This window comes from Medicago sativa, chromosome 3 (assembly GCF_051527215.1).
Source record: "Medicago sativa cultivar Bolivia chromosome 3, Bolivia_mono, whole genome shotgun sequence".
Classification (NCBI taxonomy): domain Eukaryota; kingdom Viridiplantae; phylum Streptophyta; class Magnoliopsida; order Fabales; family Fabaceae; genus Medicago; species Medicago sativa.
The window spans coordinates 65,496,002-65,510,095 of NC_140751.1; the positions used below are offsets into that span (position 1 = coordinate 65,496,002).

The 14,094-nt window shown below is 33.6% G+C and overlaps 1 protein-coding gene, 1 long non-coding RNA gene and 2 pseudogenes across 7 annotated transcripts; 3 read left to right on the top strand and 1 right to left on the bottom strand.

Annotated features, from left to right (window-relative positions):
* Positions 1-484: 484 nt before the first annotated feature.
* On the bottom strand, positions 485-8,479 carry LOC146939246 (S-adenosyl-methionine 4-1-methyl-2-pyrrolidinyl-3-oxobutanic acid methyltransferase-like; annotated as a pseudogene). Its single transcript, XR_015031597.1, has 4 exons — positions 8,336-8,479; positions 1,659-2,064; positions 1,268-1,500; positions 485-1,020 (listed from the first exon to the last, which is right to left on the bottom strand). The product of XR_015031597.1 is annotated as an S-adenosyl-methionine 4-1-methyl-2-pyrrolidinyl-3-oxobutanic acid methyltransferase-like (transcript).
* On the top strand, positions 3,520-6,891 carry LOC146939247 (uncharacterized). 5 transcript variants are annotated; one of them, XR_015031601.1, is made up of 8 exons: positions 3,528-4,013; positions 4,429-4,525; positions 4,923-4,969; positions 5,572-5,598; positions 5,734-5,784; positions 5,923-5,989; positions 6,111-6,393; positions 6,638-6,891. It is a non-coding gene; the product is annotated as an uncharacterized LOC146939247 (long non-coding RNA). The 5 variants fall into 5 exon arrangements; XR_015031600.1 differs by having other exon boundaries at positions 3,533-4,013; positions 6,177-6,393; XR_015031599.1 differs by having other exon boundaries at positions 3,535-4,013; positions 6,165-6,393.
* An 806-nt stretch (positions 8,480-9,285) lies between the features above and the next one.
* On the top strand, positions 9,286-10,770 carry LOC146939248 (isoleucine N-monooxygenase 1 pseudogene; annotated as a pseudogene).
* A 484-nt stretch (positions 10,771-11,254) lies between these two features.
* CYP79A4P (cytochrome P450, family 79, subfamily A, polypeptide 4) lies at positions 11,255-11,995 on the top strand. Its single transcript, XM_085749747.1, is given in 2 exon segments — positions 11,255-11,258; positions 11,419-11,995. Coding segments are annotated over 2 exon segments (573 nt in total). The 3' UTR covers positions 11,988-11,995.
* Positions 11,996-14,094: the final 2,099 nt, after the last annotated feature.

Sequence of the window (14,094 nt, forward strand, 5' to 3'; positions counted from 1 at the left end):
CTTTAAGGAGAGCATCAAAATTGCCATTAGCATCAACAAAATGTGCAGCTCGGTGCTTCCTATGATACTCTCGTATCTGCACATACCACAAAATAACCAAAATTTGTTATCCACACAAAATTGATTCAAACAAATAAATGGGAGAACTTAACTTAACCACATCCAATTATTTTTCCTAAAACACAACAATTTAGATGGCCCAAAGTCCTCGTTTTTCCTTCACCTCTTGAAACTAACATAATAATAAGAATAATAACAATTTAGATCCGAAGCTTTCATGTGCGTCGCGACATAGAGAGTGGCTGGATTCCCTGCAATCCTTTAAGCTACGTGTCGTTAAGTCTTTCTCTATATCGCGAAATAGGCTGAACCCTGACTCAAGATTTCAAGTCATATACAACATCTATTTCATTATTTAAAACTAAAACTAAACATTCTCGAAGGTAAACAAATGTATATGAAATTTAATATAGAACAAGTGGGATTAAACTCCTCATAAATGATTTTAACATACAATCAAGAACATATATCACAACAAACAATAGACAACATTTATACCGACACTCCTATTATTATTCCCCCATCATAACATTCCCTTTCTAATCACTAATTAGGAAAATGATGCAAATTTACCACTAACATGACTGTGCAAATTATTTTAAACTGTAAATATAAAACCGAAACCAAAATGTGTTTTCTCATGGTTTTCTTGTCAACAATATGCTAAGATTGGTGAACTTATTTTTCTCTTTGGACCTTCACCAAAGTGACTAACTAGCAAAGGTTCCGCCACAGCCCTCATGCATTGTGCCATATTGTATCCATCATCTTTGAGTGATTCTGACATTTCAGATTCAATGTTAAAGGCATTCCAATCATCAAGAGCATTCCAATTAACTTCAAAAACCTCCAGTTTATTGATGACAAATGATCCTTCATTGAGAACTTCTAAATTCACTTCAAATGGAGATGGATAATAGTTAGGGATGTTGAAAGTATTGATTCTTCATTAATGATTCCCTGCAACATAGATCGAGTTATTCATATTAATTGTTAAATTGTTTTTTTTTCTTCAAAATTTATAATTTTTCTCATACTTTCACTCCCGTATTTATGGTGTTTTTTGAGGGGTGAATGTAAGAGGAGTTAATGTAAACCATACGAGCTTCCACTAAGAGGGGTTATTATCCGTAGTTTACATTATCTCCTGCTAAAACTTGGCAGCATGATAACCCCTCTTGGTGAATCTGATATATTCTTAGTCTACCTCTAAGACCATATCATTAAGGGCGATAGCCATGAGTTCCCAAATGTAACAACACTTTTTCTTCCTAATAGTGTTAGAACCATTTGAGCACCTTCAACTAATTCTTGGGAACGGCATTGGAGAAAAAAACAGAAATCTGTTCGAAATTGCTTGTAGTAAGCCTTGAAGACATTTGAGGGGCTTGTGCTCGTCAGGTAAATGTTGCCCTTGTTGTTTTCGGCACCCTCAGGAACCTAATGAATCACCATCCAACACAAAGTATTCATATTTAACGATTCTTTATGAGTAGAGTAAATAAAGTGAATTGTATACATTGAGATGAAATGTTTACTAAATGTATATTATAAAGTAAGTACTAAAAGAATGAGAAAAGATAATTACTGTAATAAACCTTTGATAGCCATTGAAGGCTGTAAGAGGAATGAACAAAATGCAAACTTTTATCTGGAAAAATCCTGCCATAAAATGAACCAGGAACCCCATAGAAGGAGCATGGGCCTATTTCAGTTTCCATTTCATCACGTAGCTTCTCTTTGAAGGTGTCTAGAGACATAAATAAGTTGTTGAAGTCATTCCTTGGTAGATCATTCAGAAATATTTTATATTCGGGAGACTTATGATGATGCTCTTGACAAAGCTTTTCCACAACTTTGATAATTTCTGATATCACCAAACTGAGTGTTTGGTCCAAAAGAACAACCCAAATCTGCAATTGCCAAGCTTCTAGGAAGGTTGTTGCAATATAGGTTGGTTATGGCTTCATCTCTCAAATGTTTTGTTAAAGAAATAACCTTTCGCTGTATATTTACAATTGAAGCATAAAATTCAGACCATATATAATATAGACCGGTTATATTTGTTTACTACAATTCAGACCATATATAATATAGATCGGTTTTATTTTTGTTTTGATGTACTTATATAACCGCAAATGGAATACAACACATCCATAACAATAAAAATTAAAACATTAAAATTATTTTGAGACTTCATTCAATATAAGTAATTCATATTTATAGCTACAAATTTTATATTTATATGAAACTTTGTGTGTTTGATCATTAATTAGTAAAAGACTCATGCGCCTGCGCACGCGGGCGCACACAACTTAAACTAATAGAAATGAATTTCTAATAAAAAAAATAGGAATAGCTTAGTTAACTTCATGATTTGTGATAGAATTAAGTTAGCAGCCTATGCACTCTAGATGGCAACCTGTAAAATTAACAACAAGTGAACAACTCAATTTTTATCAAAGGGAAAAAGAACAAGGGTACTCGTTTGATCAGGACAACTCAATATAAAGTTGTGTTTGTTTATAACAAGAAAAAATTACCGAAATAATAAGTGCACTAAGGTTATGTGTTTTCTTTTAAAACAAAGGTAAAATTAACAAAACTATCCTTTGATTTTAAGTGACTTCAAATAGTGAAAATTAGTCTTTTGGTCAAAACCAAGTGGGTGTAGGTTGGTAACTTACTTCTAAGGCTTTGTTTGTGAGTTTGAAGGGGAAGAGAGGGGAGGTTTGAAAAAAAAAGGAGTAAGTGAAAGAAATAGAAGACATTGGAGAGATAGGGCTTTGGGGGATTTATTTTTCTTCTAAATATAAAATACTACTAATTTCCGGAAACTAAAAATTGTATTGGATGAGAGTTTTTAGGGGTTTGAGAGGGTTTATATGAATTTTTCAAATTTAATATACGTTGTTATAATATTCTTAAAATAAAAAATATATTAATCATAAGTATTAATTTATCACTCTTTAAAAAAAAATACCCTTTCAAAAAATGTAAAAAATTTCTCAATTTTCTCCTATATTTTTCTCCCCGAAAACTCTTTCTTCCCCTCCCTTCAAACTTTCAAACAAAGCCTTGGTGTTTTTAAATATGTGTAAATTAGCAGCTCCAAAAAGCAATAAAATTATATGATTAGGAGAATCATTTTTCCAGAAGCAATAAAATTATATGATCAAAATTGAAGTTGTTTGCGAGATAAAAATTCAAAACCACCGTGAGTTAACTTTAAAACTATTTTAAGTCTTTGATCTAAAAAAAGGAACGGTTGAGATTTGGTGTCAACGGATCCTGACTCATATACATACATACATATATATATATATATATATATATATATATCACTACAAAAAAACGCGTTTTTTCCGGCGGTTTTTTTCCGGCGGTCAGTGTTGACCGCCGCTATATCCAGTGTATTGCGGCAGTTTTTATAGCCGCCGCTTTTTACGGTACATTACGTCGGTTTCGACTGCCGATATTAACAAAATTTAATTGAATAATATTCCTTGTATATAATGGCATTTTAGACTGCCGGTATTAACATTTCTAATTTTTCCAGCCACTACTTTGGCGCACTAGCTTCCCTCTTCTTTTTTTCCCAATTATTTAGAAAATCCCTCCATCTTTTTTTGTCTCAACACAATATATTTTTATAACTAAAAACCCAAACCTTCATCTTTTTTTCTCAACACATAATTTTTTTTTCTCAATCCAGAACAACACATGCAGAAGATGAAACCCTCAATTTCATCGATTCCAAACCCTTAAAACCCATTGATTCATCCAAAACCCATCGATTCAAACACCGAAACCCTCAATTCCAAAACTTCAAACACCATCGATTAATCCAAATCCCTAACTTCCAAAACCCTCAAAACCTTCACCTTTGAATCCGGTAAAAAATTGTTCGGATCTCACATTCTCTTCGCTTTCTACCTTCACAAATGTCCCTGGTATTGCGATAATGCTTCTTTTTTCTTTTTTCACTTTCTAATTTTAATTTTTGTAAAATTTCAAGAAGCTTATTTCTGAAGTGTTATTGGATTCTTTGGTATTTTTTTTAGTAATATTGTTATTATTTACTGATTTGTTTTTCTTCGTGATTTTAAAATGTTATTTATGAATTTATTAATTTTGGATTAGTTTGTGTTATTTTTCTTAATCATATATAACTTTTGTCTTTTATATCGATGAATGAGTTACTGAAATTGGAGTGAAGAGATAAATTTAAGATAATATATTTATGCTGAATCTTTGGTTTGCTTTGGTTAATCTTTGCTTAATCTGGAACCTGAAACTGGGTATGAAGTTTGCTTAATCTTTGGTTTGTATTATTCTTTATTTTAGTTGGTGTTGTGATTCATGCAGTTGAAAATTACCTCAAATTACCTCAGTCTCCTGTTGTTGAAGAGGGCAAAATCAGAATAGAAAGAGCCCTTCATCCAGGTTCTTGAACAAATATTGTGTATGTTACCACTTCTGATATGAACTTTTTGATTTGGTGTATCTTTGGATTTATTACTTTCTGTTTAGTGCAATTTCAATTTAATTTTTTAGTTTTGAAGCTATTTGAAGTTGTATCATATGGTGGTTTGAACTCATTTGATCTTGTTAGCTGATTTGTGATTCAGATTTTAGTATATTAATTAGGTTGGATTAATCAGTTAAATGATAAACAAACAAAAAGAAAGAAAGTTGTGGTGTACTGTATATTGTAAACAATGATGTTTGAGTCCTCCATTGCATGAAATAACATTTTGTTGTATATCATAGTTTGTTTGTCATTCTATGGATGTTAAGTAATAAAGTAATGCTGAAATGATTGATAGAATATATTGATCTCATATTCTCTACCATTTCAGGATTTCTATCAAGTCTCTCTGATGCTCCGAGGCTTCCTTGAATTAGGGTAAATTGATTGTATTGTATCTCTTTCTTTTTTTCGCATTGGTTTTCTTGATCTTTTTTTAATTTCTCGTGTTTATTGCATTTCAAGGATTTGGTAAACTGATTGTACCTCTTTCATTCAGTTTTGAACTCGATTTGATCCTAAAACCATATCTCAACTTTAGTTCTTTTGCTTCTGCACTGTTTATTTCCTCTCTCTTTGTTTTAAAGCCTTTTACTTTTGCTTTTGTTAAATCCAAAAAGTTGTGATTCTATGTTTTAGGTTTTTTCTGTTTTGGACAACCCTAGGTTGCTTGTTTATTTGCGAACTGGTTTCTGAATTGATAAATCCTAAATTTGGTGTGTTGTTGGGCTGAATTCCTTGTTTTCAATTGTGAATCCTTCTCATTATTTAGTCTACATGCTTCTGAAATTGATTTACCTTTTATTGAAGTTGTTTGTGTCTGATGATGTCATATTCTTTTGTTTTTTGGTGTCTATACATTTTGTCCTGATTATCATTAATCTTCATATGGGTTCTTTTATTAATATGACTGTGAATTCACATAGAACTACAAAGGTTTAGAGTTTTGAAGTAACTGAATGTGTGTTATGTGGCTGCAGGTGCCAGCTTCATTACATTACAACATGGTATAGATGTTTGAAGAAAATTAATGATTGTTGATTTGGATAATGCTTTGTCTTCTATTTTGCCACCAACGATTTCATTTTTGTTTTTGCTTGTTTTGAATTTATATAATAAGCGACTATGTTTTATTTTTTCAGCCATTGTTTCTTGGAGAGAGGGGGGTCCATCATTTGGTAGAGATGATTAAGGTATTGATTTGATATACAATTGAATGGAAAATGAAGAATTTAAAGTTGGGTTTATAGGGAATTTGTTAGCTTTATCTGTTGTGAATTTATTCTAACAGCTTGAATTTTTATTTTTTGTTTTTGAATTTTTTTCGTTAGCTTGAATCATGGCAACTGCAACCATTGGGGATTTACATTTGGCATTAGCTTTCTTCTCAAGAGGCAGGTAATGACAAATGAGGATTTTGGTTCTTTCTTTATTCCCTGGTTTAAGAAACTTAAATGACATCTCTAACATTGGAGTTTTGTGTTTGCAACTACTAACCTTGATAACATTTGAAGTATAGGATATATAAAACTTCAATACAAAGTAAGATATTGAATTACTAAAGACAATTCAGGTTTTCTACTAGGCATGTAATTGATCTTTGGGAGAGAGCTTATACATAAGAGATAAATCATGGGAGTCCTTGCTGGAAGATGAATTTGGACTTCTTCACCCCATAGATACGATTTCTATTCAACACGCCTAGTATTGTAGGCGCCTTCGCACCCTTGCTTCAAACGCAGCTACTGCTCAAATTCACAAGGGCAATACGATACTCATACATTGTTGTCGACATGTCCAAGGTATTGGTTTTATTACTTTGCAGTCTATGTGTTTCTTCCGAGTTATGTTATCTAGCATTGATCAGCATTTTAATTACTTGAAATTTGGGATTCAATTGGAGGATAAGTATGTTGGAACACTTAATGAATAAATGACAATAAACTTGTTGAATCATGGCATGAAACATTACAACAGTTTAAGAAGTAAATAATGTTGTGATAAATATTTGTTACAGAAATTACAGAAATAATATCACTTTTGCAGGAGGTGCTGACATCAATGGCTTTTGGGAGAGAACTAAATTTTTTTGGGACTGGTTTTGCAGTAAAAAGAATGGCGATGTTAGCTATTTGTACTCTAGTTGGCAATGTAATCATCTCCTGTGTTTTATGTCAAAAACTCTCTTTGTATCATGGGTTAGACCCTTGTACGCATTTAATTCATTTGCTTATTAAAAAGAAAAATACTTATATGATTTGTTACAATTCTTATATTTTTATATGATGTCCATATTTTTCTACGTTTCTTATCATTTCTTTTATGATTTTTGGGCCAGAAAAATGTTTGCTATCTACCTAATAATCATTATTCAATTTTTTTTATTAAAAAAGAGGCAATTGTGGCGGTTGAAACTGCCATAGTTCCTTTTTTAAAAAAATTAAATTACAACAATTTTGGCAGTTAAAACTGCCACTATGCGCAATTTTTTCTTCTGAAATTGTGTACAATAGGGCGGTTGAAACCGCCGTTTTAATCAATCAACTAGCCGCCGCTATATGCATTGCGTATTACGGCAGTTTTCATGGCGGTTAGTATTAAACTGCCGTTTTAATCTTTGTGGCAGCCAAAATTCCGGCATTTTTCTGAACCGCCAGTTTGGCTAATAGTGGCGGCTAAAACCGCCGCAATATGCAAAATTTAGCCGCCGGAATTCACGCGTTTTTTTGTAGTGTATATATATATATATATATATATATATATATATATATATATACATATATACATACATACATACATACATACATACATACATACATACATACATACATACATACATATATATATATATATATATATATATATATATATATAAGGGCTGCTAACGTACTCCCACCTAAGCTCACAACGAAAACTCTCTCTTTTTCCTTTCTCTCTTGTGAGCCGTCACAAAAACCCTAGTTTCTTCTCCTTCATCCACCAAAGAGGGGTGATTTAGGGTCAATTTTTGACCCAAAATCACCCATCTATCTCGTTTTTCTATTTCCCTTTTATTGAAATAAGTGATCTTCACATCTATTTCGTTTTATTTTGTGATTTCGTCGTCTTCGTGCGACGTTGGTTGTTCATCGTCTTTGTGCGACGTTGTTTGTTTTTCTTGTTTCTCTGAGGTATTTGATCGCTTCAGATTGTCAGATCAACTTCGATCCAGTGCAGATCCAATCAATGACTTTGGCGTCATCCACGTTGCAGATCCGGAAACATGGTTATTCCGGAGATTTAAATATAGTCATATGTGTCGGCATTTGTACTTTGCCGATTTATGCTATTAGCATGGATGATGTGAGCCTGCTCACAGATTCATCGTTTTTGTTTTTAGCGAATTTGCATTATATCGATGTACTCTTTCAATTTGAATGAATGAATATCTTTTATTTTGTCAAAAAAAAAAAAACGTACTCCCACCTAAAAACATGAAAGAGTAAGTTAGCAAGTCTACTCCCACTTGCTTTTGACTAAAAAACCAATCACCACTAAAAAAAGGGTCTTGCTAACAAGTGCCCTAAGGACATTGTTTAAGGAACCCAAAAAAAGAAATTATGTCTTGAAAATACAAGTCAAACACTTTTAAAAGTCATAACCGTACAATTTCCAATGCAAAAATTGCCACTTTTAGATGCTTAAGCAATGCCCTTAGGGCACTTGTTAGCATTTTCCCTAAAACAAAAATTAGATATAATATACCTGAAGTAAGGAGTTGTTTTCATAGCTTGCTTCTCCAACGCTTCCATTCATGTGTAGTACTTGAGTTACTTCCATTATTTTGTTTGAAAGAGTTACTTCCATTCTTGTTTCTCTATATTTATTCTTTGTTTATTTCTTTCATAGTAGTTTTGCTTTTATGCGCATGCGTGTTTAAGCACAACACTGGCCACACTTATATAGGAACTTGATTAATGTTCAAATTAAATAAAACATTTTTAAGGGAAATTGAATAATTAAACTGATATTTGATTCCTATTTGAATAGTTCATTAAATAATTGATATGTTGTCAAGTATGGGTGGGTGTCCTAATGAGCATTTGAAAATAATGGAAATTATAATTGATCATATTATGTGTTTTTGTTATGATTTTAAGAAAGATAAATTGTGTTAAAAAATTTATAATTTTCTTTAGCGATTATTGAAAAAAAAAATATGAACTCATTTATTTTGGGAATTTTGCTATCCACAAAATCCTTTTTTTTAAAAAAAAAAAAAGTTGTTCACATGTTATTATTCTTTTTGAAGAGTCAAACTAACCTATCAAGATTGTCCCACAAAAAAAAAAAAAAAAAAAAAAACCTATCAAGATTGAGACAAGTCTAGGTAAGGAGTTTGGTCTAGGTTTACATAGAATTGACTGGTACTTAACGTCTCAATGTTTTTGTGGCTGAGAGCAACGATAGATACAGTAATAACAACAGCAAAAAACATGAATCATGTTCGGAATCTAAATTCCCACCAGTGTATAAAAAAGACATGAAAATTAAAGGCATATCAATAGGGACAGGGTAAATCGCATGCAAAAAATGCATTGTGCGGATTGACTTTTATTTTGGTAAATTCTTAGATAATCTCAATCTTGGTTGGATATCAATTCTAGATAAAATTCATTTAAAATTTAATTTAATTTGTAAATTAATAGATCACTATGGCGGTCAATGGTACCCAAAATCTCAAATCTAGCATCTGACTCCGGGTATAGAATCAAAAGTGATTGATCCACCAAAACCCATAAACTACTCACTAAAGCAGTCCATAGTGGTGGGACGGCGGCACAAATAGAACATGATTTGAGATGGGCCCATTTAGAATCCAATGCCACGGCAAGACCGCCACATTCCTAAAAAACCCCCAAGCTACGAAAAAGGTAGAGGCACGATCCTGCATGCATTTGGAAAATGCAACCACGCCCACGAAACTATATCTATTTAGTAAAAAATGACCATGAAATCCACAATCGTCTTCAACCAACAACTCAAATTGGAACAATCTTGCAATGACTTATTTGACAACCCATGAAGATTGAGAATGGGGGACCGTCGCACGGGAAAGAGGGTCCCGGAGAAAGAAGGTCCCCAAATCCACCCAAAGTTATAAGCAAATCAAGCAGAAGAACCAAAACATAAAACTCGTCGATGTGGAACCTCTAAAAACTCAAACCACTACTATTTTTTGAAAGATCTAGTGTGGCGATCGTATGACGAGGTGGCATTGTGGTTCGGGAACAATCTCGTTGCACCACCACCAATGAGACTACATGGTTAAAGATAATGTTTGAATATGGAGTCGTCAAAGGTAGGGGTAGAGAAAAAGGTCTTGGAGAGAGAAAAAATAATTTTGATTAACATAGGGGGGAGAAATATATAGAGTAGGGAAAATTCATAATTGTCTTTCATTAATATTGGGGGGGGGGGGAACCATTGATTTTACATTTTATAAATAAATATATAGAGTTGGGCAAATTTTCCCCTGGTCCCAAACCATGGTCCATGGTTGGTAATCTTCCTTAAATGGTTGCAAACAAACCTGCAACTAGGTGGACACACAAGACTATGGAAGAATTGAACACTGATATTAAATAGCATGTATCCGCCTAGGAAATGTCAATGTTATCCCTGTTACTTGCCCCTCCCCATTGCCCGCGAATTATTGAGAAAACATGATGTTGATTTTGCATCAAGATCCCAATAAGCATGGCCAGTGATATCATATCCAATGGCTACATGACCTCAATTCTCGTAACCAATGGCAAACAATGGGAATAGATGAAAAAAATTATTGTTAAAGATTTGCTCTCTCTAGTCTCCACACAGGCGTCAATGGCTTCAAGATAAAAGGAACGAGGAAGCCAAAAAATCTTAAGTTTTACGTGTACAACAAATGCAACAATGGTGGCCTTGTGAATGTAAGGATTGATACTCAAAATTATTGTGGTAATTAATGTGTATAGGATATTGTTTTTTAATAAAAGGTACTTTGTAAAAGGTATGAAGGATGGAGGACATGGTCTTCCGGAACTTCTTTCTCTGCATCTGATTATATCCCATGCTTGAGGCTACTTTACTTGGATGGTCATATGGGGAAGGTAAAAAATGCCATGAGGATAATGAACAATTATCACGGTAAGACTTAACTCACTTGCTTTTATCTCTCTCCTACATTTACTAAGACGTTTAAATTTACATGTAGCAAGACTTTAAAATAGTTTTACATATTTGCAAAGACTTGGTCTAGTGGTAAAACGATAGACCTTGAACCCAAAAGTCACATCTTTTGAGCCAAAGATTATTTAAAACCAAATGAAATGAAACGATTCTCTTTTTGAAAAAGACTGACAATTACATTTTTGAAAGCAAGTGAAAAGATTCATTAAGTTGAAGGAAACAATTCATTAATTTTCTCTGGACAGTGGAACGATTAACTGTAATTACTAAAACCATTTACTTTTTGAAAAACATCAAAAATCACCTTTTTTAAAAGCAATTGAAACGATTCACAGTAAGAAGTAAAACGATTCACTTAAAACAAATGATACATATTTCAAAAACCAACGCCTAATTTATAAATGCAAGGTTTAAAACAATGCAATCGATATTAGATTGTGAAAACAAGATTATATGGGTTACTTTAGTACGCAAATTCTATACTTAAGTTTTGACCTACATTCAAAACCATCTAATCAAAATAAGCAATGCACTCTAATAGTGAAACCATTACAAAAACCTATATTTTTAACATTAGTTTCTCGCATATTTCCAAAACATATACAAACATTTTTTAGTTGAATGGACATTGGCTGAAATGTTAAATCAACCTGAACTCTTTGAAAAAGTCATAGAAGAATTGGACAATATAGTTGGAAAAGATAGGATGGTCCAAGAATCCGATATTCCTAAACTCAATTTCTTGAAGGCTTGTGCAAGCGAAGCGTTTCGCCTCCATCCAATAACAGATTTCAATGCTCCCCATGTCTCTATAAATGATACAATGGTTGGAAATTACTTCATACCAAAGGGAAGTCATGTATTGCTTGGAAGAACTGGTCTTGGGAGAAATCCAAAAATTTGGAATGAACCTTACAAATACAAACCAGAACGCCATCTTAAGAATGATGGTTCGGATATAGCGTTGACAGACCCAGAATTGAAGTTCATATCCTTTAGTACAGGAAGGCGTGGCTGTCCTGGTATCATGCTTGGTTCTACAATATAACAAGTTCATATCACTTGGTGTGTACCTCCCAATATAACAAGAATAAAGTTTATCGAGTCCAATGGTGTTATGGTTCTTGATGAGCCATTAACGGTGGTAGCAAAGCCACGATTAGTAGCAGAATTGTATGACATTTGAAGTATGGGAAAATATATGAAGCTAAGGCTTATCAAATTAATCCACAAAAGACCACCCTTCTGGATCCCATTGAAGAAATGTAGTAGGATGTCGGATACTTTCTAGATGCATTATTTTAGCCTCGACTTTGATCGTGGTACTAGGTGACCAATCCGTAAGTGGTGGGAATTTCCATAAAGTAACATAATCAGACGGTTGGTCGATACCTGCAGCAACATGTCGATCCGGTGGTTTCTTCGACTGCGACGGTGGCAATTGAAAATCTGGTGGTTTAAGTGCTGAGATGACACCGACTAGAAAACAGCATTTTTTTATGCCATAGTCCCTTCATGTTGAGCACAGGTGCTCCACTATTTCTTTGAATGCAAGTCATTATTTCTTTGAATGCAAGCAACATCACCACCAGAACGATTACTATCAGCGTTGTTTTCAGCCTTGGCTTCAAACTTCTGTTGTGTATCACTTTCATCTTGAGGGCCATTTATGTTAGAGGTTGCGGCTGACAACTTTAATTTCATTATAAGCTCACTATGCTTAAGAATATTAATCTCCGCATCTTCCCTTCCGATCACAACAATGTTATTGTCTATAGGGCTAAACATAAGGAATGTTACAGCTGGTGTAGGCAGCAAAAATTCAGAAAATGCGTCAAATGCCATCATATTGAATAATGAAACTATTCCTCCACATGAAGACATGGCATATGAATCATTATCCTTGATTTCCCTTTGTACAACCATATTTTCCGCAGAGATTACTGCTGCAGCATTCACATTTCTATAACATTCTCCTTCACAGTTTCTATTATTATTTCGTTTTATTTTATTTCGGCCCACGTGTTTGTTATTTCTTTCACTATATAAGCAGAACTTATCCGTTTGGTTCGAGAATTAGGAGGGGATGGGAGGGGAGGGGAGGGGAGAAATTTTAACGGAGGGGAGGGGAGGGGAGGGGAGATATTTTAATTAGAAGTGTGTTTGGTTCACAAGGGGAGGGAAGAGATTTTAAAATTATTTTACTGTTTTACCCTTAAACTTAATTAAATAATGATAATAAAGTAACGAAACAATAACAATGTAATCGATAACAACACGATGTAGACAATGGAATAATAGATTAGTAATAGGGTTGTTACAATTACAAGTAGTAATAAAAGTTGTTACAAGGAAAAATTGTTAATAATATGGAATAAAAATTGTTACAAGAAAAAATTGTTAATAATATGGAATAAAAGTTGTTACAAGATAATATAACATATAACCTAATAATAGTAAAAGTTGTTTCAAGATAATATAACCTAATAATAATAAATGTTGTTACAAGGATAATATTGAGATTTTAAATTAATATAAGGATAATTTTGGCAGTGCAATAAAATTTGCTCCCCTACCCACCCCTCCCCTTCTAAAAATTGAACCAAACACTTCAAATTAAAAATCTCCCCTCCCCTCCCCTCCCCTCCAAAACTCTCGAACCAAACGGACCCTAAGAGGCACACTTTTTAATTCAATAAAATTATTTGAGATTTTCTCTCAAGTCTGGTGGATTCCGGAACCCTATTTTCACAAGTTTGTCGCTTGCAAAGTTGTTCTTTCTACCTAGGTTTAGTGCTTGCTAGCTTACGCTTCCGTACTGCGTCAGTTGGTATCAGGGCAGTTTCTCCTGTTCTTTTCCGAACGGATCAGCCATGGGAGATCAACTGATGATGAGGGCAGAGTTTGCTGGAATAACCGCAACTCTTACCACGACCATCAAATCCCTGTTAGGTCAGATGGCGGCGTAAACAACTAAGGTTGACAACAACAACAACGCCAAAAACAACAACAACAGAAAAAATCCGAACAGAGGAGGAGAACCAATTCCGGTTATTAGGGTTCGTAATTACATCCCTACTATTGTTACGTACCGAAAATCAAAACATGCCAATGAATCTGATTAGGAATACTATGAGCATAGATATTACACAAAGTTGAAGGATGATTACTACCAATTTGAAGTCTCCGATTCAATATATTGTTGTCCGTTTTGTTAAAACAAAGATTACTCCTTGACCAATCTTTTGAGACATGCTTCCAGAATAGCAGATAACTCACGTAAGCCGATTAAA